Below are 25,301 nucleotides of genomic sequence, written 5' to 3' on the forward strand. Positions count from 1 at the left end.
CACCTGCGTTCTCAGGCAACCAGCCACAGGCGCCTTTGACGCGAAGTTTTCCTGCTAACTGCGGCGGGTTAGACGCGGAGCCAATCGGCGGCCCCACATGTCGGCAGCTCAGCCCTCCTCACGTCACTGTCGCTCGCTTCTTGGGACTTGGGAGACGTCGCCAACTAGGCTGTGCCTCTCATCTTGAATTTCTGCTCATTGTCTCTCTCACCCCCTTATGTTGCATGGTTGTCATCCTGCGCCGAAATACTAGCATTCAACCATGGCTTCGGAACCGTCGTTGTTCGCCAAGCTGGACACCTTAGTGTCGGATGTTCTGGCTGACTGGAACCTCTACACTACCCTCATCGCAGGCGCTATCGTGGCCTTTGTCGTCTTTTCCTTCGTGACCTCGAGCGATCCCGATATTCACCCATTCTTGCTTGCCCGTCAGTCGTCCGCCTTTCCCGTGCGCCAGCCCGGCGAGTCATCCAGCTACAGAAGTCTCGAGACTCCGCATGGCTTTCCTCTTCGTTCCGGCCTCAATGTGAAGGACGCCGGTGCGCCGAAATGGACCAGTGGAAGAAAAGGTGACTTGCGAGATATCTGGAAGGCTGCTGTGCGCGGGGCCGTCGATGAGACGGGCAAGATCTCGGGCAAACAAGGCAAAGTCTATACGGTGCTTGGGAGGAAAGCGATCGAGCACTCGTTGGATCAAGTGACTCAGGAGATTAATGTAATCGGACACCGTCTGCAAGATTCTGGTATCAAAACGGTTGCCGTCTGTCTGACAGACTCGGTCGAACTCTTGGCCGCTATCTTTGGTGAGATCCTCGGTCCGATTTGTCGAGTAGCTATCGATTACTGACATTGTGAACCAGCCGGCGCTTTCTACGGTTTCAAGACCATCATTGTCCCCCATAACCTTGACCCCGAATCTCTATCCGCTCTGCTGCAAAAATCCCAGGCTGAGGCTCTCATTGCCGAGGCCGGAGCTCTTGATCTGTCTTATGTGGCCAACAGCAACAGACAGCTTCACCATGTCATCTGGGTTGCAAAGCTGGGAAGCAGACATATGGACTGGAACGACGTGCCTGAAGATGTCAAGGGCAACTTGGAAGTGGCTGTCTGGCATGAGCTGGTTGAAGAGAAGAAGGATTTGGCTGGATTGGAAGTGCCTAGCTGGGATCCCAGTTCCCCCACGCCGTCCCTGACCACCATTTGGCCGTCGGCATCGGGACCCGGTGATTTCGTTGAATATCAGCCAGAGGTATGCCCTTAGACCCATCTACAATTATGACCTTGCTAACCAGAAATAATAGAACTTGGTCTCGGGTATCGCTGGCCTGACTTATTCATTGCCCCGAAACCAGCGCTTCGGTCCCAGTGATCTGGTGCTCTCCATTGATTCGCTTTCTCGCTCGTACCCCCTGTGCCAGATCATGGCTGCTCTGTATTCGAACGCATCGGTTGCCGTCAACTCGGTTGCTGGTGAAAGCGTTGATTTCGCGCTCGCCACCGTCGGAGTGTCTCCCACCGTCATTGTCGCCTCGTCCCGCACCATGGCCGACTATCACGACAAGTACATGGAACCCCATTCGGGAATCATTACTTCCCTGGCTCGTTGGTTCCACGTTCGAACTCTGGATTCTGGGGTCATGCCGTCGCATGGTCTGTTCAGTCAGCTTGCCACTGTCGGGCCGACCGCCGAACTGTCGCTTGATAAGCTTCGGCTGTTGTGCATCTCCCATCGGTTTGATGCGGACCGTGAAGTTCGCCTGACCACTGGCCAGCTGACTGATTTGAGGGTCTTCACTGGCGCTCGCACCGTCTATGCTTTGACTGGTCCCGGGATCGCCGGCGCTGTTGCCCAGACCAACATCTTTGACTATAGGCGGCTCCAGGGCTCGAGCCCATTTGGTTCTCCCTTGAGCAGTGTTGAGGTCCTGCTGACTGATGTGCCCGAGGACCAGGAACTCCAAGGCAAAGTAAGTTGCTTGTATCTTTGGTTTTCTCATGCCTTTTATCTTTGCTAATGGATGGCTGTGCTATAGATCACCGTGGCCGGTCCTGCCGTTATCTCCGGGAAGACGACTCTCCCCACGGAAGGCCGCATACGCGATGACAACACTTTGCAATTGGTTTAAATTTACTGCTCAAGTATAGTGGCTTTGGGCGTTGTTAGCGTTGAGTCTCACACTTGTCCGTCTCTTTCGGTTTTCTGCCTCTCAAGAAGCAAAACGTGAAATTTGATTTTATCTGTGACTAAAGACCAGAAATAGTTATTTTGGCGGCAACACTGAATATCGCACATGCTCTAGTACAACAGAAAGAAAGATTGCATCCATTTTCAAATTCAGATAAGATACAGCTCCGAGAATTCTAGGTGGTAATGTACAGTTCATAGACAATGCGGGGAAGTAAAAATAAAGCAATCGTTTAATCCTGGTGCAAGAGACGGCTCTGCGCCAGGCCAATCGTAGGCTGCTGCTGGGCCTTCTCGGTTGCCAGCTTCTTCTGGTTCGCGATCAACATGCCCAGCTCATTAATGCGCGTCTTCAGACCGGGGGCAATCGACCTGTCGTTCGAGATTCCGTGAACCTGCATAGCAAGCTTCATGCCGTTGTAGATGGGCACGTTTTCCTGCAGCATGTGGTCGACATTGACCCAGTCCTTAACCTCGCTGCTGAAGTTGCCCGCTTGCCAGCTTCCTAGCAGACGCTGAGCATAGGCACGAACATCGCGAGTCTCATCCTTCCCTCCGGTCACATTCAGGGCCCGAGCGGCACTGAGCTCCAGCAAGACACCGATCACCGCCGGCTTTCTCTTAGGATCCGTCGCCGGGTCCTGTACGAGGTGCTCAGGGGCCTCCATGAGCGAGGCAAACTGCTGCGCCAGCGCCAGCGCCTTGGAGACCGCGGGGTCCTGGAACTCGCCCACCTGAGCCTTCCGGTGAATTTCGAAAAACAGACGCTTGACGAATGCGGCGTTGGTCAGTCGCAGGTTGGTCCGCTCCGCCTGCTTGGCGCACTCGAGCACAATACCCAGAGCATCAGCCTGGCCGGCTTTGCGCACCACCCACTCCCACCGGTTGGCGTTGAGGCGGCGATGCGACATCCGGAGCCCAGACAGGAACGGCAGCAGGTTCTGCCAGTCCTGTGTCGTCTGCATCTGGGCGATCACGTCCACGGCTTCCTTGTTCGTCGGCCTCGATTGCGGGTCCATGGGTCGGAGCGTGAAGTTCTCGGTGTCGCTGATGGGGACGGTGACGGGTTCCTCGTCTAATCGATCGGCGTACTTCTGTCGGAAGATCGTCCTTCTTTGCGAGGTTCCCAGGCCGAATGGGATGAAGAGCTCTTCCCGGAAGCGGTTGAGGGCGGCGTCCAGGTCGGCGGAGGAGGTCTGGGTGAAGGTAGGAATGGCTGCATCGGCACGGTCAATATGCTGCACAAGATATATCGGTATGGACTAGAGAATGAGCCAGGTACCATTTCTCGAGTAGCTGCGCTTCTGCGTCAGAGAGCCGACGGATTGACGCAGAGAACTGGAACTCTGGCCGCGGAAGAGCCTGCCAATGGCGTTCTGCGCCATTCTGGAGGGATGAAAAGGGGGGTATCAATGTATAAAGCAAAGGACGAAAATTCTCGGAGCGTTGTCTCTCTACCGCGTAACCACAGTTCTGACCCCAGAAGTCCGAATCAAACGCGGAGCATCGCACGCTTCCTCTGCCGGCGGAAAAGTTGGTGAATCTCTCTCTTTGGGGCACCTCGCGGCTTGGCGGAAATTCTGCCGGGCCGGATCTTCCTCCGCCATCTCCAAACTTCTGTTCTGCTCTGCCCGGACTCGAGACCGTGCAGTTTCCGCCTCTAAACTCCCCCGCCCATTTTCCACGGTCATGGCGACCGTTTCCCCGATAATGCGGCAGCTGGGCTGCTTCAGATCGCTCCTGAAGCCTCAGTCCTTGACGCCGGTCCAGTTCAGTCGACCCATCTCGACTGCGTATTCTCCGAAGCCAGAGCCGGCGCCTCTTCCCACCAAGATCCCCAAGTCCCTGCTTTCGCAATTACCTCCGCGGATGCAGCCTAACTTCGGTACGCCCTTCTTTTTCTTCGTCATTTTTACCCTGTTTTTTTCCGTGCAATGTCCATGGCTAACTTCAATCTACAGGGCGCAAGAAGCTCAGGGCCTATCCTCCGCCTGCCAGCGCTCGTAAGGCGTGCAAAGACCCCGTGAACGCCGTCGCCGAAGCCCAATTGGCCAGCCTCGATCCCACCGGCGAACGCAAAGCCCTCTTCGACTACCGACGGAACCCTCGCAGCGTCAAGCCCGGCGACATCCTCCGCGTGACGTTCAAGAATGGCGACCCGTTCGCCGGCGTGTGTCTGAGCATCCGTCTGCGCGGCATCGACACGTCGTTCCTGCTGCGTAACGAGCTGACCCGAGTGGGCGTTGAGATGTGGGTGAAGGTGTTCAGTCCGAACGTGGAGAGCGTGGAGATTGTGCAGAGATCCGACAAGCGGAAGAGAAGGGCCAGGTTGTATTACATGAGGTACGTATCTCCCTAGTGGTCTGGTGAGGTTTTAGTTCGTGGATTGGCTAACCGTGACTTTTTTCGACCTTACAGACAGCCTAGACATGACATGCGCAGCGTCGAGAACATCGTGTCCAACTACCTCCGCCAGAAGTCCGCTCTTGCCGGTGGTCGTAACAACCGGAGGCGGTGATTGGAAGGTGATGCGCGGTTGGAGTTTTGCATTTGGCGATTGTATTAATAGCACATGTATATGGAATTTGACGTGGGATCGTTTATCTTTTGTACTCTGGATAGAAAACAATATAGGTCTTTTTACTATGTCCTGGTAGTCACTTTCCATCGGTCTAATCTTCTATGGAAGTTAATGGCAGAGCATTTCTACCTCAGGCACAAGACAAGGCCTTGCTGATGGCCTTGCCGATATGACTCGAACAGGAGTTACTGCTCGTCTGGCATACGGCAAAGATCAAGACGTCCACATCAAGTCAATATGTATCAGTGTGGTAGCACGACACCAAAAGGTCCATGGAGGCACTTCTTTTTTTTTATTAGTCAGGATGGTTTCACTTACCTACTTGCTACTCACACAACACCCCTTGCCTTTTATCTCACCAAGTAGGGTAGCCTCCCATTTGATATTCTGATTCTAGCAGACTAGAGTCTACAAGCCAGAAAGTCCTGGAGAACTCATACTCGATCACGATAGGCGCAGCTCAGAGTAGCGCATCTTCTTCCACTAGGCCTTGATCCAATTCCAGATGATAATAGCGCATCACTCCCCTGAAGTCGGTAATTCCTTTTACTTGGGCTGGACGACTTTATCCAAGGAAAAGGTTGATCAGAGGTGCCATCAAGGTCCAGGCAATTGGCGCAAACGAAACATTATCTGGGCACAGCTGAGCGACAGAAAATAGACGATTCCATCGGTATACTTGAGGATCTTGTTGAACTCAACTTAATGCAGTTCGTCCTCATAATAAACGCCAACACAGCAACTAATAATTTAACTTGGAGTTCTGGTGCCAGTGGACAGTACAACACTGACGGGCATCATGACACTGGCGGATACTGTGATGGTAGCGGTGGTGGAGGTGGTGGGGGGGGGATGTTGAACCGATCTCGTCGATGTAAATTTTGAAGAGTTGGTGGTGTTGTACCTGAACCCCAATAGTGTACCAACTAATGGATCAGACTCGACGTTTAGCAGCATACACATCTATATGAAACAGGGAGGACGTCCAGCATTTCTTCAGGAGAGTGGTTATTAAAGACAAAATTGGCCACGCATATTTGTCTTCTGTACCTTAAGACCAGATCACATTTATATATACCCCAGCATCTCGGTTTGAGGGTTCTCTGTTGCTCTGGAGTATACATATAAAATATGTATAAGTGGGGGCCTGCTAGACCGGATCGGGCCGGTTCTATCTACAGGCTATAGGACTAGGTATTCTATACGGAGTAAGCATGCCCCGTATACATAAACACGATACCATCTAGTAGCGACAAGAAAGAACCAGCCAACTCACTTTGGGTTTATGACTGAGCCGGTGTTAGTATTCGGCACGGCAGTGTCAGGCACCCTATTCTGGACCTAAATAACACCAACCAATCGAGAAAATCATTGATATCCTGTATTTTGGGCACTTTTGCACCCATTCGATAGTCAACATAAGCAGGAAACAAGCAATAAAAGCATCAATTAATCTCGGAAGCTACTGAGATTCTAAAAAAGTGCTTTTTTTGGACCAAAAAAGATGGGCCCGAACCGCGATTCGAACGCGGGGCCTCTCGCATTTAAGATATCGTATCCCACTGGTAATTTGTTAGCTGTTGGTTCTAACCGCTTTTTGATTAGGGTACTTACAAGCGAGAATCATACCACTAGCAAATCCGGGCAGTATGACTAAATCTTGCAAAAATGCGTTATTCGGTCTTGCATCAACTAATAGTAAAGAATATATTTAAGATTACAAGTTGAGATTACAATCACATCCAAAAATGTACCTATGCTTGGCTGGAATTCTCCACTAGGAGGTTGACCGCAGACGATTCTAATATAACACTCCCCATAGCGAAGATAAAGCTATCGTAATTACTCCTATGAATCAAAAAAATACGTTTAAAGAGGACATCTCGAATATAAAACCATAATAGTGCTTTTTGGCTTCTCTAGTCTGCCATATGCGCGGCATAGATCTAACAGAACTATTTCATGCTGGTTCTAAATCTAGCCTGGATGTCGTATGTATAGGCGTAAAGGAGCCGAGGGCTACCATGGCGATCTAAAAAGATCAAAAAGATGACGAAAGTACATGGATGAGTGCACCTGATGAATGAATTGGTTACATCTAGGTTACAAGTAAAAATAGGTCTTCCATAGTGTTACATACATCAAAACCATGAAACCGCAAGGATCTTTAAATAAGATAGTCGTCTTTGCATAGGGACACCGATAAGGAAATACTAGTTTAGCACCTCACTAGGTAAAAATAAATCAATGAACTGGTAGGGAGCTCAGTCCTAGGCAACGTATTTTCGGGCAGGAAAGACAACTTGCTCACGCCTTAGAACTTTCTGGGCCTTAATGATGTATTCGAACTGTTATTTATCTAGTTATCTCGGCCTAATGAGCTCTCCGCATCTTGCTGATTCTGGGAGCTGACCTCTAATCGCTGACAGGGATTCCGGCATTTTGGGCGGTTGTCATTGGATTGGTTGGTGCTGCGACTCGATAAAATACGTGGACTCGATAGACGCACATGCGTGGCATTCTTGAATTGCTCGAGATCGTTATAAACGAGCAGAATAGTGATGGAGGTAGGCGAGCAGCGAGCCTTGTATAGCTTCTATACTGCTCAATCGGGAGGGAAAAGAGATGAGACTCTGCGTTCATAAACTGAAAGCTTACAGATATTCGAGAGCACCTAAAAGAAAAAACAAAGACCAAAATGAATGAATGAATGAGTGAGTGGGTGAATGAGTGAATTGCATCTAAGTAGAAAAAGGTCTTCGCAGTTGGTGAATTGAAATAATCTTTTCAACTGTCCTATAGGGTTGGAGCAGGGAGGAAGCTTCCGTGGGAATTTGGGAAAGCTCATTTCACGAAGTCAATTATGTCTTGTGGTATTCACGCCCTCGTCGCCACATCCTCTCGAATCGTTCACATACAAACCATGTTGCTTCGGAGACGCCTGGGCTGTTCATTGAATACAACCAAATGACCTTACGAAGCAGCAACCTGAGAATATAATACTGGATGGAGAAGAAACAGCAGGTTATCTGATACCCTACCTAGCCCTAGCCTCTGCAAACCGATTCAAACTCCAGTTGTATTGCGAAAAAGTTGTGGGCTCTCTAGATGTCTCATCGAATGAGGCACAGTGCATCTATCTATAGTCGCCTTGCTCTCTCGTCACTCTGTGGGAAAATCCAGGGCCAGCTCAACAGCGAGCCAGCGAAATTTTCAAGTTTGCGGCAGCACTGAAGGGCACACACGGCATCAAGCCTTACTTCTGCAGCCCTGTCACCGTCGTCTTCCATATCCTACAAATATTTCATGAGGAGGAAAACGGTGCGGAGAAAATGACCCCCGAAACCCTTCGTCCTATTATCCAAGCTTTCCTCTTCCGCAAAGGCTTTTGGGATCCTACGGACATCAGTCGCCTAGAGTCAATTTGGGGACCCCTATCGAGGGGTATTCTATTGTTTCTGTCCGCGTTACGCCGAATCCCCCCGAAATCCGCGAGACGAAGACCTGCATTCTCAATATAGAGCTCCCAAGAGACAGACGTGGGGCCCTAGACAAGAACCAGCTTCTTGCAGTGGATCAATTGTATGCGAATTTGCTGTCGATGAAAAACCTCGAGAAAGACTCTGGAGCAGAGACGACATAATCACACCCTCATCTTTTCAATGCAAATAATGTGGGATTGGCTGATCCTCAAGACCTACAAGAGCTGTTTGCTTTGACGAAAGAGAACACACCTTTATCAGCAAATGTGATTCGAAGCAGATATGTGCACTAAGATCTGGAACCAGCGATATTGGTATTACGCTTCAGTGAATCAGATATTTCCTGAAACAGAAGAACATCCTGGGCACCATGGTACTTGATTGAAGCGCTTCAATAACGACAACTCCTTATCACCATAAATAGAATCTCCAGGACACAATCTGATGGACTTCTGTCTCCAATTGCAATTCGATGTTAGTTGAAATTCTTGGGCAGGGATTATCAGTGGATCATTTGACTTAATTCTCCCAATGGATCAATTTCAATGGCTACTATTTTGAATGAAGTATGCCAGCTTCTCTCCACATGATATCACCGCCCCACCGGTTCTTCGTAGCTTCCCAACCCCTCCTCCTGTTTGCCTTCCAAACATCTACATCAATCACGTCAAACGCCTTTCTCCAAACTCTAGGTATATCCCTGGCTTGTTATTCACCATGCCCAAGGTCTTCATTACCGGAATCACCGGCTACATCGGCGGCGACGCATTCTACCTGATCGAACAGAACCACCCCGACCTAGAGATCTCCGCCTTAGTTCGATCTACGGAGAAAGCCAACCCGATAGCAGAGAAATATCCTCAGGTCCGAATCGTCCTCGGCGGGCTAGACGACGCAGAAATCCTCGAGCGGGAAGCGGCCTGGGCAGACATTGTGATCCGTATGGATTCCCTATGCTTGACTGCCTGCCCCAATCTTCGCGAGAAAGATCTATTGGCTTACTTTTACCAGATACCGCGGATTCGTCAGACCACGCGGTCGCCGCCAATGCCATCGCCAAAGGCCTAGTGGAGGGCCACACTCCGCAGCGCCCGGGGTACTGGCTGCACACCGGAGGAACCGGGATCCTGACGTATTTCGACTCCGAAGTTCGCAAGGTCTCCGGCGAGCATGACGACAAGGTTTTTAATGACTGGGACGGGGTAGATGAGTTGGTGAATCTGCCTGCGGCTGCGTTTCACCGGAACATCGACGAGTTAGTGTTGAAGACGGGCACGCAGCATGCCGACTCCGTCAAGACGGCGATCGTCTGTCCTCCTACAATCTACGGACGCGGCCGGGGGCCGGGGTCTGGACGAGGACGACAAGTTTACGAGCTGGCATCGTTCATCATGAAGGAGAAGTATAGCCCGCAGATCGGAAAGGGCCTGGCGCGGTGGAACAATATCCACGTGCATGATTTAAGCCGATTGTTTGACGCGCTGCTTACTGCGGCTCTCGAAGGGTCTGGAGAGGATGGAGAGCTTTGGGGCGCGAAAGGGTACTTCCTCTGTGAGAATGGGGAGCATGTTTGGGGGGACTTGTCGCGATTCATCGGTCAGCAGGTGTTTGAGCTCGGATATCTTCCTCAGGAGCCGGCTTGTAGAGACTTGTCTTTAGATGAAGCGGTGAAGTCATCGGCGGGCTTTGAAGCGGCCAGTTGGGGCTGGAACTCGCGGGGATCGGCTCTGCGGGCTCGCAAGACGGTGGGCTGGCAACCGCAGGAGCGGAGTTTGCAGGACGAGGTGCCGGAGATCATTCGTTCGGAGGCAGCTCGTCTGGGAGTGTGATTGAAACCGGAGGATGTATGGAGTAGAAGATAGAGATCAGTAACGGTGGTGGTTTCAAAAGCCACGCGTTGGGATTACCCTTCCGGGCGATCCGCGCTGACCGACTCGCTCGCCGCCTTCCATTTCTTCCTTTCCTTTCCTTCGCTGCTCTTCTCTTCCTCTCTCCCTGTCACTCTATTCTCTTTCTCACGGCCTCAATTCCAGCCACCTCCGACGTGTCCGCCTATGCGTTCGAGTCTGCTCGATTCCGGACCGGCCATCGACGGCGGTTTCGCTGTCGTGGTGGGCTGGATCTGCCTGATCTGGTATACAACGGTGGTGGCTGTTTGCGTCTTGGGATACTACCAAATGTTTGTGACCACACCGTTGACATCTCACCGTTGAGACTCGCTACTGACGGCTTTTATCTCAGATGGCGCTATTTTCTACAACGACCCCGACCCTCTCATTCCGCCTCCGACGCCGATGCCCCTCACGTCACTGCCATTCGCCCCGTTAAAGGCCTCGAACCGAACTTGTATGAGTGTCTGGCCTCAACCTTTCGTCAAGATTACCCGCGCAACCGCTTGACCGTTTATTTCTGCATCTCCTCCCGCGATGATCCCGGCTATCCCACCCTTCAAAAGCTCATGGCGGATTTTCCGCATGCCGACGCGCGCGTCTACGTCGAGGATGAGGACCCTTTGCTCCAGCCCGACAATGCCTCCGCGTATAGCCTGGGGCCCAACCCGAAGATTCGGAACATGAGCCGAGCCTATCGTGAAGCCAAGGGTGACATCATCTGGATCATCGACTGCAACGTATGGGTGGGCAAGGGTGTTTGTGGGCGCATGATTGACCGACTGTGCGGTTTCGGGACTCAGGGCAAGAAGTACAAGTTCGTGCATCATTTGCCCGTGGTAGTGGACGTTACCGGGGATACCAATGGACAGGGAGAACAATCCGCGCTTTTGGAGTCGTCCAGCAGGGAGACCGAGGATATGCTCGAGGAAGCGCCCGCGGATACGCTTGCGATGGGCGGTGGCCGCCTGGAAGAGTTGTTTCTGTCGTCTGCGCATGCCAAGATGTACACTGCTATCAACACGGTTCTTATTGCGCCGTGCATCGTGGGCAAGTCCAACATGTTCCGGCGCTCTCATTTGGACTACCTGACGGCTCCTTCGCCGAAGGATCCCCATCGGCGCAATCCGGGGATCGACTACTTCTCCGACAATATCTGCGAAGACCACCTGATCGGCGATCTACTGTGGAAAAAGAAGGTTCGCGAAGAGAAGGAACAAGGCGAGCGTTTCGGCAAGCACGGCATGGTTTTTGGGGATTTGGCCTTCCAGCCCGTCGCCGACATGAGCGTGCAGGCATACATGGCGCGCCGCGTGCGTTGGTTGCGTGTCCGCAAATTTACGGTGCTTCTGGCGACCTGGGTCGAGCCGGGCACGGAGTCATTGCTATGTTCGTTGTACGGGGCCTGGGGAGTCACCACGTCTCTGGCGCAGTGGCTTCTAGAGAAGGGATATGACAATGCGACGCATTTGACGACGTGGACAGCCTTTTTCGCATGTTTCTGTGTGAGTATGGTTGCCTGGATCCTGGTCGACTGGACACTCTATATCAAACTCCATTCGGCCAAGACGGTCGAACTGGACGAGGATACCCCGGCCTTCGCGCGGCCTCCCCGCCCTGGCACCACCCGACGGACTTTCCGACAGTGGTTCGGGGCGTGGCTGGGACGAGAGTTCCTGGCGCTCCCGATCTGGCTGACAGCGTTCTACGGCGGTGTCACGGTGGTCTGGCGTGATCGACGATTCCGAGTAGGACTGGATATGAAGGTGCGCGAAATTGACGGCGACAAAACCGTTGGATCCAAAGGTAGCTCTTCCGGAAACAAAGTACGACGGGACTAGCAAGGGGGATTGAACGGGATAGACATGATAGATGACGAGCATGAACTAACTGAACTGACCATGAAACGAAGCATGTATATGTACCATAGCATATATCCTTAGCATTATATCAACATGAACCAAAGTAAAAAAAATCAACTTTTATCTAAATCCATATTAACCAGTTATTGTATAATCCCAATCATACCTCATAGAGCGAACCCCCAACCAGAGAGTCCAATATAAACATATAAACCACCCCATCATCTCCTTCATTTCTTCTCACTCTCCGCCTCTCCCTCCGCAACACCGCTCTCCAACTCCCCTCCCTTCTCCGAACTCAGCAGCCACTCCACCACCTGTCTCCCCTTCGACGGCGGCGCCGCCATCTCCCCCTCCTTCACCTCCACCTCCACCTCTCCCGAGTCCTCCTCCTGCTGCGCATCCCCTGCATTGTCCCCATTCACCTCCTCAGCCGACCAATCCGCCCTCTCGGCCAGGAACACGGCGTCCAGACCCGCGTCGTTCGTGATCGCGATGTCCGCGCCGGCTTCCACCAACGCCTTGACGCACTCCAGGTGCGTGTTCAGCGCCGCCCAGTGCAGGGCTGTGTTCCCGGAGTGATTCTTGTGGTTCAGGACGGCGGGCGCACTGGCCTGGGGTTGGGTTTGCGTGAGCGTGCTGAGCAGGTAGGTTAGGATTTCTGTTCGTCGCCAATTAGTATCCATCCTCTTATCTCTTCTCTGCTTTAACAACAATAACCCCTCTCCCCCAGAGCAATACCATAGGTGAATACAAGGAAAAAGGGGGGGAAAGGCAAATACCTAGATTCCCATTCGCAGCGGGATAATGCAGCAGACAGCATCCGGTGCCGCCCTCGGCCTCGGGCGCGGCATCAATCGTCGCGGCGATGATCTGCGCCGGAGAACATTGCAGCTGAGCGGCCAGTTCCGAGATGGTGGATTTCAGAGAGTCGAGGTCGCCGGCGCGGGCGTCGTAGATGAGATCGTCGACTGTGTCGGCGGGGATGGTGGGGAGGGACATTTTTGCTTTTTTTGCTGGGTCCTTTTTTGTGGTTTTGGAGGGGTGGTTGAGGGGGATTGAGGGTGTTACTGGAACTGTTGATTGAGGAGGACGTTAGTGACTTGATTTGATTATGGGTTGAGTTCTTAGGGTTGTGAAATCCCCGCGGTGTAGATGCCCCTCTTCTGGAATTTTTTATATCGGATGATATGGATCGGGTGATTGGGTAGGGGTTGATGCGGGGCTGGAGAACAATTGGGGCAGACAAGACAGGATCATACGCACGCAGACACACGACAAGGGCCACTCGACAACGAAAGAAAGACTTACCTGAAGATGCGATTGGGATGCAGAGAAAGTCCGCCGGCGGAGAAGTTTGATGCCCGGTCAGGTGACTTGTGGATCCGGGGAATCGATGGAGATGGAAAACAAGAATGAAGTTTGAATAATGAATAAGGATGAATAGGATTGCATTCTCCACTAGCTGGACGCAAGCACGTCAGTCTCGAAATAATGGATAATCAGGTATGATACATATACAAGCCCAGCTAGTCACGGTCTATATGCAACTGAATACAGTACAAACGCCAAAACGCAAGAGGTATCATAATCACAAGTAATAAACGACCATTCCTCCTAGTCAGTCCCGAACGAATAAAATCAATCCCTCAGCCAGGCGCGTCGCTTCTCCTCCTTCTTCTCCCGCCGCTTCTCCTTGAACATCTTCAGTTCTTTCTTGCTCAGCTTCTTCGCACTCCGCTCCGCCCGCAGACTCCGCCCGTCGTGCGTGTTGGCCGCCGCATCCACATCAAAGAATGCATACATCTGCCGTCGCGACTTATTCTCATCATTGTGCTGCTCCGGGTTCTGCGCGTCGGACTGCCACCGCCCCGTAAACCGATTGAACGCCCCGGTCATCTCATACGACTGCGCCGGGTCCGCCGCACCCGCCGCCGCCGGGTCCTCGGGCTCATACTGCTGCGCATACGGGGCCGTCGGATCGTAGTCCCCATGGATCGCGGGATTATACCCCCCAATGACAGGGGCCTTCTTGGCAGCGGAGGAAGACGGCTCGACGGCGTCGTCTACGCCGGGCTGCGGCTCCGAGGGCACGCGCGGGTTCTCCCATTGCGAGACGCCCGTGAAGCGATTGTAGAAGTAGTAGGCTTGGGCGGAGGGGTCCCAGACGGGTTGCCAGCCATCGTCGTCTCCGGGGGCGGCCTCGTCGGGGAGCGGCGGCGCTTCTTCGTCCGGTAGGGGAGGTTGTTGTTGTTCATCTTCTGGTTGTGATTCGGCATCTTCCTTGGACTGCTCCTGTGCTGATCCTGATTCTGATCCTTGTCCTTGTTCCGAGGTTGGTGTGGCGGACCTCGACCTCGACCTCGACTCTAGCTCCGACTCTGGTGCCTTGTCCGACTCTTCCTGGTCACTGATCTCTCCCTGTTCCTTGGGATCCTGGACCTGATGTGGGGTTTCTTCCTGAGTTGGGTGTGACGGAGGACCCGGAGATGGGCTGCCCGGAGCTTGTTGGGGAGGGGACATTTTGATTAGCACTTTTTTTTCTTCCTCGTTATCTTATGATTTTTTTGTTTTTTTCTTTCAGTTTTTTTGCTCCCCTGCTTTTTCTTTCTGTGTCTTCAATTCTTCAAGTTGAGGTCTTTGACTTTCCCCTCTCTGGTCAGGACCGAGGGCAGAGGCAGAGTCTTGATCAGGAGAAAGAGAGAAAGAGAGCGACGAGAAAGATGACCTTCGAGTCCGCGGTCTAGCCGCTTCGGGTATGGCTGGGTGCCCCCGGACTCAGGCACTAATGACATCGACAGGCCTGAGGCACCCATCGATGTCTCTGGAATAATCCATTTAATGAGAGACATCTCTACAGGTCTACTGATGTTCCCATCTGTCTTCTGCTGCAGATGATCACCAGAACAGACCCGAAATCCCTCCACTCCAGGAACAATCGAACCCATAAGCAACAGCCCATTATACAGTGCTTCTTTGATTCTCGATATCATCAATCATAACCCATCATCATAATCATTCCATCATCCTATCATACCTCTCCCCCCCAAACCAATCCCTAATTCTCACTCCCCTGCACAATCACCCCCTCCTCCAACAGCTTCTTCGTCGCCTCATCCGCCCACTCCCCGCACCGTCTCAGCGGCTCCGACGGATACAGCCTCTTCGCGCCCTGAAACTGCTTCTTCGGCACGGGAACGGTCTCACACACGGCCAAGAACCGCGGATAGTCGGCGACCGCCACGCGGCCCAGGAGCTGCTTCGTGAAGAACACGGGCTCCTCTTCCGGCGGCCCGGCCGCGCGGTGGTTGAAAGTCATGCCTTCCTGGATGTTGCCGATGACGTGGTACTTGTGGCCAGAGTGAGGGCCGGATTCGTGCGTCTCGACGAAGAGGAGTTGGTGGTCGCGCGGGAGGCCGCTTTCGGCGACGCGGTAGGTGAGGTAGGATGTCATTTGGGGTTGGGTTTTGGTTGGCCTAGGTGGAGGGGATTGGAGGACTTGTAGGGTGAGTGAATGGTGGGAGGGAGTGATTGGGGGAGAGGGTTTTTGTAGAAGGCCTTGGAGTCGGGGTTCACTAGGCAGATGCAGGCAGCCGCGGTGGTAGTTTAGCACTATGCATGGTAGGCTATATTATCTGTGGAGAGTATAGAGAACTTAAAATAAAATTGAATATAGTATTGCCGTACAGCTCATTTAAATTATAATCGATTGAATCATTGCCTTCAGTACAGTGCTCTAGCGTAGCCCTAACTTAGATGCGTCTACCATAACTATACCGAACAAATATATATATCAACCCCAACATTGACATTGACTTAGCGACTACGAGAGAGTACCAATCAAGCCGAGAGAACCCACTAAAAAACGAAAGAAAAGCACCGAAACAAAATTAATTCCAGTAAACTACCCAGACCTACACCTCCCATAATCCTCATCAAAGCCTCTCCACCACCGTCGAAACAACCCTGAAACCAGTCAAACTCCTCAACCGCAAAACAAGAGCGCCACACCAGCCAGAAAGGGCCTCACCCAGCGCCACCAATGAGGGCGTTGCCACCGACGAAACCGAGGCGGCGAGGGCCCAGATGGCGTCGATCACCCCTTGGATCCGGCGGCATGTTGATCCCGTCTAGGGATGGATGACTGTGCTCCGGTGCCTGCTTGTTTGGATGGGATGGAAACAGGAGCCGAGATGGCCTGGTATGATGGTGTGGATGGATATGGAATCGTAGTACTACTCTACGTGTAGATTGGGGGAGATCGAGGGCGATGCAAATGCGGGTGGTGCACGGAAATCGGTTGCAGTGCAGCCAGTCTGCAGCAGTAGTCGGGTTAAGGCGAGTGAACAGGCTGCAGAGATGGTGATATCGAGTGTCGGGATGAGGTGCTCGATGATGTAGTAGGTTGTTGGGCTTAAGTGTGTTCTATATATTTTGTGAATGCCATATTCCAATTTGTAGATACTGCTACTATAGTTCTATGCTATCTAGTATACAGTGATCAATGTATATCTCTCCCATTATGTAGGGATGTATATTACATGAGTATGCAAATATATATTGCCAACCTAGTAAGTATAGCACCTTCAAAGTATATTTGCAGAATGACGACTCACGGTATTCGTGACTACACTACGCCGTTAGCAGACTATGACCTCGTCATTTTCTCAAATCCAACGAGTACGAAAATCGAGCAATGTCTGGATCATACGGATGACTATTCATGCTACGCGGTATAAACCTACATCAGAAGCAACACACTGATGAAACCCTACACGACGAGGACATTGCACAGTTGCACCCAACCTGATTTGCCGGGGAAAAGACAGCCGGAAAACACAAGGATCGTCGCAACGAACAAAGGACTCGCCCAACTTGCACCTGGGTGAGGCTTAATGAAGCCAGTGGCGTCGGCGAACCATGGACATCACAGGGCCCAAGCGGTCGACGCAGCATATCCCCGAATCCGGATGACTCCTGCAGCTATTCCTGCGACTGACCGAGTCCTGCAGGTGCTGGACAGGATAGGCGAAGATAGGCGTCGGGCTCTGGTCCCTGCATTCGGAAATGAGACGATCAATAGTCGGCCAGACCCCTTGCCGGGTTGGTTCCTGTCCACATGGACCCTAGACACGGGCAGAGAGGGCGGCGGGAAAACCAATAAACCGTCAAGGGGGCTCTAACGGCTGGGCAGGAACAGGAGGAGGGTTGAGACATTGACGGCCCCTTGCAGGGAGGAGCGTGCGCTGCAATGTCCTGCAACCTTGGACGAGGCCCGGGGAAAATGCTCCGTGACACCTGCATACCACGAGCGATGGCTCGATGACCAGCACGATCGATGACTGAATCGACCAGTCAGGGAGAGGAAGCATGTGAGCAAGATAGATGACCAGCACGATTACCATTCTGGAGATCAAAGTTCCAAGTTGGAGGGTACGGAGCTGGCCAGTGGTTGTAGCGGAACCCTGGATAGCCAGGAGCATGAAGACCAAAACCTCATCTAAGACATACCTGGATGCAACCTAATTACTCGTATTGGCCGGTTCCTGCACCCCACATAGCCATCTTGCCGCAGGAAGGCAGGGAAGGAATGGGACAGCCGGCGAGAACTCCTACAGATGCGGCATGCCAGCGGTTTTCCGTCAATCAGAGACATCGTGAAGGGGCAGATCCATACCAAGGGCCCGACCTGATCAAGGAAGAGCCTTGCGTGTTGCATTCCAGAGTCATGGTTTAGCGAAAAACACAGGACGAGGCTAAGGACTCAGAGCAGGTCAGCAGCCTCCACCAAAGCCTATATAAGGAGGGTGAATGCTGGCCCTCAATCGATTCTTCTCATCATCACAAAAACCCTTCAATCGTTAGCAAGTCTTTCATTCTCTCTCTCTCTTCCAGTCTTCTTCAGACCAGTTCTATTCCAACTACTCCGAGTTTAATTCTCTCGTTCAAAACCAACCCCTCAGACGCAATGCAGTTCTCCATCACCACCGTTCTGGCTTTCGCCGCCACCGTCGCTGCTCTGCCCCCTGCTGTCGCCAACGGTAACGGCAACGGCATCGGAAACAAGGGCAACAGCCAGGTCCGCTTCCCTGTCCCTGACGACATCACCGTCAAGCAGGCCTCCGAGAAGTGCGGTGACCAGGCCGAGCTCTCCTGCTGCAACAAGGCCACCTACGCCGGTGACACCACCAACGTTGACGAGGGTATCCTTGCCGGTGCTCTCAGCAACCTGATCGGCGCTGGCTCCGGCAGCGAGGGTCTCGGTCTCTTCGACCAGTGCTCCAAGCTCCCTCTGCAGGGTATGTTCTTCTATCCTCTCTTGTCCGGATGGTCACTAATCCTTCTAGTCAACATCATTGCCATCGCTCTCAACGATCTGGTCAACCAGCAGTGCAAGCAGAACATTGCTTGCTGCCAGAACTCCCCCAGCGATGCCGTAAGCCCCTCATCATCCCTTCTCATTTTCTATTCACTAACAATATCCTCAGAGCGACGACCTCATCGGCCTTGGCCTTCCTTGCATTGCCCTTGGCTCCATCATCTAAGCTGCTCGCTTACTGGCTGTCCTTTTGGACGACAAAGCCCCGGTGACCCGCGGACGAGGCGATCGAAACAGGGTCTAGTGTACTATTTGAATTTGGATAGAATCGGATTCCTGTTGGCAATATTTGTATCATTACCTCTTGTGTCTTGTGGCACCCTCGGAGAAAGAAGACTGTTTTGCTATTCTTGATTTTGTCCTTAGTATAGCTTCGATGCTGATCTGCAGTGTCGGTGTCGCATAAGCTTTTAATCCATTAGACTTGCATAATTTGTTTCTTACATGAAGTTCCGAGTAGAATCAGCTCTGTTGTTCATTTCTTATCACATTAACCTAAATCCTGTAGAACACAGTCAATTGACTCTGATTCGACTCCTCTCATTCCTTCTTTCGTAGTACTTTGCTCCTGCCTACTGGCTCCCTAGTCAGCGGTAGGCGGATTTCTTTAATCTTTTAGTCCAGGACCGGCGTCAGTCACATCCTTCCTCATGTCCCAGCGCTTATCTGTTATAAGCCAGAACTTCAACATTCCCCAGCTGAGACTTTGCCCAGCTGAGATTTTGACCCATCTATCAAACCATCGCATAATATAATATCTTAATCTTGTCATATCGCAAAGCGTATTATTCTTCACATAGTAATCACCCTTCCCTCCATAACACAAAAGAAAACCATCCACAATACAAAAGAAACCCCTGAAATAATGTACAATCCCCCTCATCCATACCACAAAAACCATCCATTGAAAAGAATGACACCGAAAGAAACACCACCCAAGACGACCATCCCCCAAACCCATCACCAGAACCCCCGAACCACCCTCCACAGACCCCCCGAAATCGACCAAATGCACCAAACAAAAACCCCCGAACCCCAAACTCCATTCCTAGTAAAAAAGAGACTTCTTACCTGTGTTGCTGATGCTGAGTCCGTCGATCGACCGCCGCACTCGCAGCGGCAGTCCCATGCCCATGCCCATTCCTATCCCCATTCCGACTGCGCCCATCCGTCGGTGTTTCTTCGTTCGCGGTGTCGGGGACTTGCTTTCTTCTTCTTCGGCCTTGGGGTCACCTTCTGAGGATGGTGATGGGGATTGTTCGGACGGTGTGGCTGTAGGTGCCATGTCTGATGACGACGGTGACGAGGGCATCGAACTCGCAGAGGCACATTTCCGCAGCGGCGATTTCGGCGGAATCGGTAGCTTGAGCGTACTGAAGCGGTTTGTCGGCGGTTGCAGGAAATTTACCATCTCGATGAGAGACTTCCGTCCACTGCGCCGGAAGCTATCACGAAGAGACTTGGTCTTGCTCGTGAGCTCCTCCTCCTCCTCCTTTTCCTTTTCCTCTTCCCCCGTCCCTTTTTCCGCGTCCACCGGGTCCGCCTCCCTCGGTAAACACGGCAGCTGCTTCTCCCCCAGCGGTAGAATCCTCGCAGACCCAGTCCCTAGCCCTAGCTCCTCCTCCTCCGGTATATCCTCGATCACCCGGGACTTGATCTCCGGCAGGGAGCGGCTCCGCGTGAGCCCGGTTCTCTCGGCATCGGATCTGATCTGCCGCTCTAGGTCCTCGAGCCCGGCCTCGATGATCGAAGACGCAGAGCGGTCTCCGCCGAGCTCGAGGTCCTTCTCCTCGCTGCCGGACCGCGATACGCTTCTTGATCCTGATCCTGATCCGCTCAGCGTCTCGCCTGCTGTGGTGGTGGATGCGGCGCTGGACGAGACCAGCGTGCTTTCTGAATCGGACTCGGTGCTGTTCACGATGCGGATAGACGATCGTTTCGTCAGTTTGCTTGCGTTTGCGTTGTTGGGCTCAGGTGGTGATGGCGAGGATGGGTGATGGTGCTGCTTCTCGCTCTGTCGATATGTGTATGTGTATGTGTATGTTGGCGCGGTAGCACCAGAAGCCCCGTTCGAGGAGCTCGAGGTCGAGTCCGACTTCTCATTCAACGTCACCGCTGCATCTTTCGCGGGAACGGGTGGACGATCGTGCTCGTTGTCGTTCTCGTCTGGTTTCTCCGTCGAGGGCGTCTGTCTCTGTCTCTGTTTTCGTTGAAGACACGGAAACAGAAGAGTGGATAGCGCGCCCATTTCGTGCTTCAGCTTCAGCTGTAGCTTTGGTCGGGTCATTTGGAGACGCTGATGAGACAGGCCGAGTGGGGGTGGATGTGTACGCCGTTTAAGTACGGCTTGTCTCGATGCAGAGGCTTTTGTTTTGGGCCGGTTGAGATGGGAACCGGAGATTGGTGCGCTGGTTTGGGTTCTGATGCAGTTCGTGATGTGGATGTATGCGTATGCGTGTGTATGTAGGTGGGTGGGTTCTGGATAGACTGGTAAGTAGATGGGTGGTAGGAGATTTCTCGGTGTCTATCCTAATGATATGAGATAGAGGATGAGAGAGAGAGAGATTAGATAGATGGTGGCGTCAGTATACCCCTCCCTCCTCTCTCCCTTCTTTTCTCCTCCCTCGACTCCCTAAGTCCTGGTAGTGCCCATAAACTATAAACTAACTAGACTGTCTCCTGCCGCAAGGAAGCAGGTGGCGGATCAAGCAAGGCGAGTTTGCCGTTGGACTGGGAGCGCGCAGGTGGAGATTAGGGCTTTCTCCAGACCGCGTCGGTCGAGGTCGTTGGCCGCTGTGGATGGTGTAGATGTGAGTCGACGATCGTTATTTATCCAGCTTGCCAGAAGAACTATGGAGTGACTCAATACCCTCATGGTCTACGACACTCTACTGATGGACACTTCAATCCGGACCAATGCAAGCAAGCCTACTGTCGTGTCAAACGGTCGAACGTGTCTGCGTCTGACTTGCTCCTGTGCATTGACACTCGTGCAATCAAAAAATCCTACGCCGTAGTGTTCGCGAGACTGTCTTCTCCGACCACGGGACCTCCTGCCTAGGCATCATGCATGCATGCAAGGGACATCGTGACGATATTGCAGCGACCTTACCTTACAGGGGCAAGCAGCCAATCAGATCGAATCTACCAGCAAAACAGATCATGGGAGATAAAACATTTATTGGTAATTGGGAAAAAGTCAACAAACAATCCTCACAGCTTGCTTTGCGCAGTTGCCGTGTACAACGACCGGGTGCGCTGCATCGCCTCCAGGGCCTCTTTCTCGATGCGCGTCAGCAGCTGCCCACAGGTGGGAATATCGTGGATCAGCCCGATGACCTGACCGGCTGTCCAGACCTGCACGGATGTCTGTTAGCAAGGGACGTTTCTTGGGTTCAGGAGTGTCGTGGGCAACAGTGCAAGGTGGAATCGATAAAAAAACGAGCCCGAGAATCGGCACGATGACAACAAGAAAGAACAGAGGCAAGGAAGGAAGAAAACTTACTCCGAAATCAACATCCCCGTTCAAAAACACCTCCCTACCTCTCTTGCCACTCACAAACGGCGCGATCTCCGTAAACTCGCCGGTCTTGCTCTCCTTCTCAACCTTCAGCGCCTCCTGCGTGACCTTGTTCGCAAACAGCCGCGTCGTGTTCTTCCACCGCCTCAGCACCAGCGCCGTATCCGTCTCCTCCGCCTTCACAATCGCCTCCTTCACCTGCTGATGGATCGGCGCCTCGACCGTACACATGAACCTCGTGCCCATATTGATGCCCTCCGCGCCCAGCGCCAACGCCGCCGCCAGGCCCTGCCCGTCCGCGAACCCGCCCGACGCGATGAACGGCACCTTAAGCTCCTGGCGGGCACGGCTCAGCAGGATGAAGTTGGTGATGTCGTGCTCGCCGACGTGGCCCGCGCACTCGAAGCCGTCGATGGACAGGAAGTCGACGCCCAGCTTGACGGCGGACTTGGCGTGGCGGATGGTCGTGCATTTATGCAGGATGGTCGTGCCGGCCTTCTTGAGCTGGTGGATCACCGGCCCCGGGTTGTTGCCGGCCGTCTCGACGATCTTGACGCCCTCGTCGATGACGACCTGCGCGTAGGCGGCGTAGTCGGGCGGCACCAGCGCCGGCAGGAGCGTGATGTTCACGGCGAACGGCTTGGGTGTCATGGCGCGCGTCTTGCGGATCTCTTTGCGGAGGTCTTCGGGGGTGGGTTGTGTGAGGGCTGTGAGCTGTTTTCGTAGGATTCATTAGCCTCAACCCCTGTTTCTATCTATCACTGCTTTGTGTCTTCGAAGGGGAACGTACGATTCCGAGTCCGCCGGCGTTACTGACCGCCGCGGCGAGTTCGGCGTATCCGACCCATTGCATTCCACCCTGGACCACGGGGACTGGGTATGGTCAGTGAGATCTGGTCGATGGCAGGGGTATAGATCTGGGCCGAGGTACGGTACCTTCGATGCCCAGTTTGCGGGTCAACTCCGTGTTGAAGGGCATGGTGTAGGTCTATTCTCTTAGGTGTATAGTATATGTGTATATTTATGGGTATGGGTATTCATAAAATGAGAGAGAGAAGTGAGACAAAAGAGAGTAAGAGAGGGTGGGTATAAGAATGACCGGGGAAGGCAGATGAACAGAGAGCATCGCCTTAGCCGCGGTGGGGGATGGCCGAGCCGAGGTCCCGTGGCCGAGGACAACGGAGGTGATTACTATTCGGTTTTGCCTCCGTGTGTCCCGTTGGTTACGGTTGAAAGTTATTATGGTTGGTTGGAGAAGACTGAGGTAGAGAAATCTAAAAGTTGCAAGTGGTTCTGCACTTGTTGTCTGTTGGTTATGAGGATTCTTGGTTGTGGTTCTCCGCATGTGATCTGCTGTCTACGGGGAGATTCGAATGGGGCTGTCTGGAGTACGGAGTAGACAGAGTGATATTAGATATCAGACTGTATGCATTTTAAACGAAGCTCTTGGTCAGGAATATTGATTTCTGTGGATTAAAATAGGATAGTTCGCATTATGTATGGCGGAACAAATGGGATTGTTCGTGCCTCGACGCCTCGACGCCTTGACACCTTAACGCTCTGACTCCTTGATGCCTTAATACCTGAGAGCCTGACAGCCTGACAGCCTGACAACCTGATATCCCAGGCATCAACACTGACCGCCCAGACCCTAAGCCCTAACTGCCCAGAGCGGTCTAGATCCGAATCCCGATCTTCTCATGACGCTTCAGCAAAAGAAACTTTGCGATGGGAAGCGATTCTTAATCTCCAGCCGGCCCTTTCTCCTCGAACCCGCTTCACCATGCCGTCTCCCTTCCTCACCCCCGGCGCACAGACGCAGCTCGACACCCTCGCCCTCCTCCATCTCCGCCGCGACCAGACCATCCCGGCCCTGCTGCGCCTGCACGATGACGAAGACCAGGGCTACAGCGAAGGCAAGGTCGTCAACACGCGGTTTGGCTCGTTCCCGCACAGCACCCTGGCCGAGCAGCCGTGGGGGTCGCAGATCGTCGCATCCAAGGTCGACACGGGGTCGCGCGGCCGCAGGGACCCGTCGCAATTGAAGCGCAAAGCCGACGACTTGGACTCGTCCCCGGCGGGGAACAACGACGGCAACAACAACAAGAACAAGAAAGCCTCCCCGAAGGTCCCCGTCGCTGCGTCCAGCGGCTTCCTGCACGTGCTCGCGCCCACGCCCGAACTGTGGACCGCCTCCCTGCCCCATCGCACCCAGGTCGTCTACACCCCCGACTACAGCTACATTCTGCACCGACTGTGCGTGCGACCCGGGAGCACGATCATCGAGGCCGGCGCGGGGAGTGGCTCGTTCACGCACGCCTCCGTGCGCGCCGTTTTCAACGGATACCCCGGGGGGCCAGAGAGCACGGGCAACAGCACGGGCACGAATCCGACCAAGAAGCGCCGCCTCGGGAAGGTATGCAGTTTCGAGTTCCACGCGCAGCGCGCCGAGAAGATCCGATCGGAGGTGCAGCAGCACGGGCTGGACGGGCTCGTGGAGGTGACGCACCGCGACGTCTACGGGGACGGGTTCCTGCTGAACGAACCGCACAGCGGGGTCTCGCCCAAAGCCAACGCCGTATTCCTGGACCTGCCGGCGCCGTGGCATGCGCTGAAGCATCTGGTGCGCCACCCGGCGTCGGGCGGCGAGTCGCCGCTCGATCCGTCGGCGCCGGTGTATCTGTGCACGTTCTCGCCGTGCATGGAGCAGGTGCAGCGGACGATCAGCACGCTGCGGCAGCTGGGCTGGCTGTCGATATCGATGGTGGAGGTGGACAATCACCGGATCGACGTGAAGCGGGAGCGCAACGGGTTGGAGTTCGAGGGCGCGGCGCGCGGCGCCGTCGTGTTTCCGAAGTCGGTGGAGGAGGCTGTTGCGCGTATGCGCATGATCGAGGAGCGATCGCAGAGGTTCCGCGCCACCGTGGACCAGGAGAATGGGAACGAGGGCAGCGCGTCTGCGGACAAGAAAGAGGAGGAGGAGGAGCAGAAACCCGCGCCGGAACAACCCGCTGCGGTGGCGCCTCGAGAATCCGACCTCCCGTTCCACGAGCAGGGTCGCTTGGTGCATCGCTCCGAGACGGACTTGAAAACGCACACATCGTATCTCGTCTTCGCCGTCCTACCGCGCGAGTGGACGGAAGAGGACGAACAGAGATGTCGCGAGAAGTGGCCGTCGAACCAGGTGTTCGAGTCGGCTCAGCAAGGGCCCAAGGGCAAGAGGCAGCAGAAGCGCGACGAGAAAGAGCGGAAGATGCAGGAGAAGAAGAGCTCCGAGGCTCAGGAACCCTAGACCCAGTAGGCTTAAAGTATAGAGTCGTGCTGCATTTGGCTGGAATAAAACAAAAGCTTTCGTGTACTATATCTAATCTTATCTGACTGTCAATCAATCATTCAGTCGTTT

The 25,301-nt window shown here is 53.4% G+C and overlaps 12 protein-coding genes across 12 annotated transcripts; 6 read left to right on the top strand and 6 right to left on the bottom strand.

Annotated features, from left to right (window-relative positions):
* Positions 1-136: 136 nt before the first annotated feature.
* P170DRAFT_439666 (uncharacterized protein) lies at positions 137-2,356 on the top strand. Its single transcript, XM_024849888.1, has 4 exons — positions 137-803; positions 861-1,249; positions 1,302-1,967; positions 2,034-2,356. Exons 1-4 carry the CDS (start codon positions 263-265, stop codon positions 2,124-2,126), a joined length of 1,689 nt encoding a protein of 562 aa, XP_024701269.1. The 5' UTR covers positions 137-262; the 3' UTR covers positions 2,127-2,356.
* On the bottom strand, positions 2,247-3,705 carry P170DRAFT_458172 (uncharacterized protein). The gene is made up of 2 exons (XM_024851772.1): positions 3,468-3,705; positions 2,247-3,401 (listed from the first exon to the last, which is right to left on the bottom strand). The coding sequence occupies exons 1-2, from the start codon at positions 3,568-3,570 to the stop codon at positions 2,419-2,421; spliced, it is 1,086 nt and encodes a 361-aa protein (XP_024701270.1). The 5' UTR covers positions 3,571-3,705; the 3' UTR covers positions 2,247-2,418.
* On the top strand, positions 3,677-4,837 carry P170DRAFT_414724 (mitochondrial 54S ribosomal protein bL19m). The gene is made up of 3 exons (XM_024847027.1): positions 3,677-4,070; positions 4,147-4,528; positions 4,604-4,837. Exons 1-3 carry the CDS (start codon positions 3,875-3,877, stop codon positions 4,701-4,703), a joined length of 678 nt encoding a protein of 225 aa, XP_024701271.1. The 5' UTR covers positions 3,677-3,874; the 3' UTR covers positions 4,704-4,837.
* Positions 4,838-8,904: 4,067 nt separating this feature from the next.
* Positions 8,905-10,198, top strand: P170DRAFT_458174 (nucleoside-diphosphate-sugar epimerase). The gene is made up of 2 exons (XM_024851773.1): positions 8,905-9,188; positions 9,260-10,198. The coding sequence occupies exons 1-2, from the start codon at positions 8,966-8,968 to the stop codon at positions 10,075-10,077; spliced, it is 1,041 nt and encodes a 346-aa protein (XP_024701272.1). The 5' UTR covers positions 8,905-8,965; the 3' UTR covers positions 10,078-10,198.
* Positions 10,199-10,224: 26 nt separating this feature from the next.
* Positions 10,225-12,131, top strand: P170DRAFT_390355 (putative ceramide glucosyltransferase). Its single transcript, XM_024845901.1, has 2 exons — positions 10,225-10,427; positions 10,490-12,131. The coding sequence occupies exons 1-2, from the start codon at positions 10,303-10,305 to the stop codon at positions 11,976-11,978; spliced, it is 1,614 nt and encodes a 537-aa protein (XP_024701273.1). The 5' UTR covers positions 10,225-10,302; the 3' UTR covers positions 11,979-12,131.
* Positions 12,054-12,838, bottom strand: P170DRAFT_439672 (uncharacterized protein). The gene has a single exon (XM_024849889.1). The coding sequence runs from the start codon at positions 12,683-12,685 to the stop codon at positions 12,230-12,232; it is 456 nt and encodes a 151-aa protein (XP_024701274.1). The 5' UTR covers positions 12,686-12,838; the 3' UTR covers positions 12,054-12,229.
* A 604-nt stretch (positions 12,839-13,442) lies between these two features.
* Positions 13,443-14,677, bottom strand: P170DRAFT_439673 (uncharacterized protein). Its single transcript, XM_024849890.1, has one exon. The coding sequence runs from the start codon at positions 14,520-14,522 to the stop codon at positions 13,641-13,643; it is 882 nt and encodes a 293-aa protein (XP_024701275.1). The 5' UTR covers positions 14,523-14,677; the 3' UTR covers positions 13,443-13,640.
* A 183-nt stretch (positions 14,678-14,860) lies between these two features.
* Positions 14,861-15,530, bottom strand: P170DRAFT_439675 (uncharacterized protein). The gene has a single exon (XM_024849891.1). It carries the CDS (start codon positions 15,451-15,453, stop codon positions 15,058-15,060), a length of 396 nt encoding a protein of 131 aa, XP_024701276.1. The 5' UTR covers positions 15,454-15,530; the 3' UTR covers positions 14,861-15,057.
* Positions 15,531-17,834: 2,304 nt separating this feature from the next.
* Positions 17,835-18,581, top strand: P170DRAFT_390363 (hydrophobin family protein). The gene is made up of 3 exons (XM_024845902.1): positions 17,835-18,298; positions 18,347-18,435; positions 18,488-18,581. Exons 1-3 carry the CDS (start codon positions 17,968-17,970, stop codon positions 18,542-18,544), a joined length of 477 nt encoding a protein of 158 aa, XP_024701277.1. The 5' UTR covers positions 17,835-17,967; the 3' UTR covers positions 18,545-18,581.
* Positions 18,582-19,062: 481 nt separating this feature from the next.
* P170DRAFT_467155 (uncharacterized protein) lies at positions 19,063-20,665 on the bottom strand (the record flags this gene model as incomplete). Its single annotated transcript, XM_024852457.1, has 2 exons — positions 19,063-19,109; positions 19,450-20,665. 2 exons carry the CDS (start codon positions 20,663-20,665, stop codon positions 19,063-19,065), a joined length of 1,263 nt encoding a protein of 420 aa, XP_024701278.1.
* An 873-nt stretch (positions 20,666-21,538) lies between these two features.
* On the bottom strand, positions 21,539-23,000 carry P170DRAFT_439677 (NAD(P)H-dependent flavin oxidoreductase). The gene is made up of 4 exons (XM_024849892.1): positions 22,835-23,000; positions 22,689-22,771; positions 21,884-22,612; positions 21,539-21,735 (listed from the first exon to the last, which is right to left on the bottom strand). The coding sequence occupies exons 1-4, from the start codon at positions 22,875-22,877 to the stop codon at positions 21,592-21,594; spliced, it is 999 nt and encodes a 332-aa protein (XP_024701279.1). The 5' UTR covers positions 22,878-23,000; the 3' UTR covers positions 21,539-21,591.
* Positions 23,001-23,607: 607 nt separating this feature from the next.
* Positions 23,608-25,277, top strand: trm61 (tRNA 1-methyladenosine methyltransferase subunit GCD14). Its single transcript, XM_024849893.1, has one exon. The coding sequence runs from the start codon at positions 23,682-23,684 to the stop codon at positions 25,188-25,190; it is 1,509 nt and encodes a 502-aa protein (XP_024701280.1). The 5' UTR covers positions 23,608-23,681; the 3' UTR covers positions 25,191-25,277.
* The last annotated feature ends 24 nt before the right edge of the window (positions 25,278-25,301 follow it).

Source organism: Aspergillus steynii, assembly GCF_002849105.1.
Source record: "Aspergillus steynii IBT 23096 chromosome Unknown P170scaffold_7, whole genome shotgun sequence".
NCBI lineage: Eukaryota > Fungi > Ascomycota > Eurotiomycetes > Eurotiales > Aspergillaceae > Aspergillus > Aspergillus steynii.

Bases quoted from the DNA above. Each gene is read 5' to 3' on its own strand.
- P170DRAFT_414724 (XM_024847027.1), top strand. From the start codon at position 3,875: ATGGCGACCGTTTCCCCGATAATGCGGCAGCTGGGCTGCTTCAGATCG. The intron at 4,071-4,146 runs GTACGCCCTTCT...TTCAATCTACAG, and splicing joins GCGGATGCAGCCTAACTTCG to GGCGCAAGAAGCTCAGGGCC. The intron at 4,529-4,603 runs GTACGTATCTCC...TCGACCTTACAG, and splicing joins GCCAGGTTGTATTACATGAG to ACAGCCTAGACATGACATGC.
- P170DRAFT_458174 (XM_024851773.1), top strand. From the start codon at position 8,966: ATGCCCAAGGTCTTCATTACCGGAATCACCGGCTACATCGGCGGCGAC. The intron at 9,189-9,259 runs GTATGGATTCCC...TACTTTTACCAG, and splicing joins CTGGGCAGACATTGTGATCC to ATACCGCGGATTCGTCAGAC.
- P170DRAFT_439672 (XM_024849889.1), bottom strand. From the start codon at position 12,685: ATGGATACTAATTGGCGACGAACAGAAATCCTAACCTACCTGCTCAGC.
- P170DRAFT_390363 (XM_024845902.1), top strand. From the start codon at position 17,968: ATGCAGTTCTCCATCACCACCGTTCTGGCTTTCGCCGCCACCGTCGCT. The intron at 18,299-18,346 runs GTATGTTCTTCT...TAATCCTTCTAG, and splicing joins CTCCAAGCTCCCTCTGCAGG to TCAACATCATTGCCATCGCT. The intron at 18,436-18,487 runs GTAAGCCCCTCA...CAATATCCTCAG, and splicing joins AGAACTCCCCCAGCGATGCC to AGCGACGACCTCATCGGCCT.
- P170DRAFT_439673 (XM_024849890.1), bottom strand. From the start codon at position 14,522: ATGTCCCCTCCCCAACAAGCTCCGGGCAGCCCATCTCCGGGTCCTCCG.
- P170DRAFT_439666 (XM_024849888.1), top strand. From the start codon at position 263: ATGGCTTCGGAACCGTCGTTGTTCGCCAAGCTGGACACCTTAGTGTCG. The intron at 1,250-1,301 runs GTATGCCCTTAG...CAGAAATAATAG, and splicing joins TCGTTGAATATCAGCCAGAG to AACTTGGTCTCGGGTATCGC. The intron at 1,968-2,033 runs GTAAGTTGCTTG...GCTGTGCTATAG, and splicing joins ACCAGGAACTCCAAGGCAAA to ATCACCGTGGCCGGTCCTGC.
- trm61 (XM_024849893.1), top strand. From the start codon at position 23,682: ATGCCGTCTCCCTTCCTCACCCCCGGCGCACAGACGCAGCTCGACACC.
- P170DRAFT_458172 (XM_024851772.1), bottom strand. From the start codon at position 3,570: ATGGCGCAGAACGCCATTGGCAGGCTCTTCCGCGGCCAGAGTTCCAGT. The intron at 3,402-3,467 runs GTACCTGGCTCA...GTGCCGATGCAG, and splicing joins GCGCAGCTACTCGAGAAATG to CCATTCCTACCTTCACCCAG.
- P170DRAFT_439677 (XM_024849892.1), bottom strand. From the start codon at position 22,877: ATGCCCTTCAACACGGAGTTGACCCGCAAACTGGGCATCGAAG. The intron at 22,772-22,834 runs GTACCGTACCTC...GACCATACCCAG, and splicing joins CCGCAAACTGGGCATCGAAG to TCCCCGTGGTCCAGGGTGGA. The intron at 21,736-21,883 runs GTAAGTTTTCTT...ACATCCGTGCAG, and splicing joins ACGGGGATGTTGATTTCGGA to GTCTGGACAGCCGGTCAGGT.
- P170DRAFT_390355 (XM_024845901.1), top strand. From the start codon at position 10,303: ATGCGTTCGAGTCTGCTCGATTCCGGACCGGCCATCGACGGCGGTTTC. The intron at 10,428-10,489 runs GTTTGTGACCAC...CTTTTATCTCAG, and splicing joins GTCTTGGGATACTACCAAAT to ATGGCGCTATTTTCTACAAC.
- P170DRAFT_439675 (XM_024849891.1), bottom strand. From the start codon at position 15,453: ATGACATCCTACCTCACCTACCGCGTCGCCGAAAGCGGCCTCCCGCGC.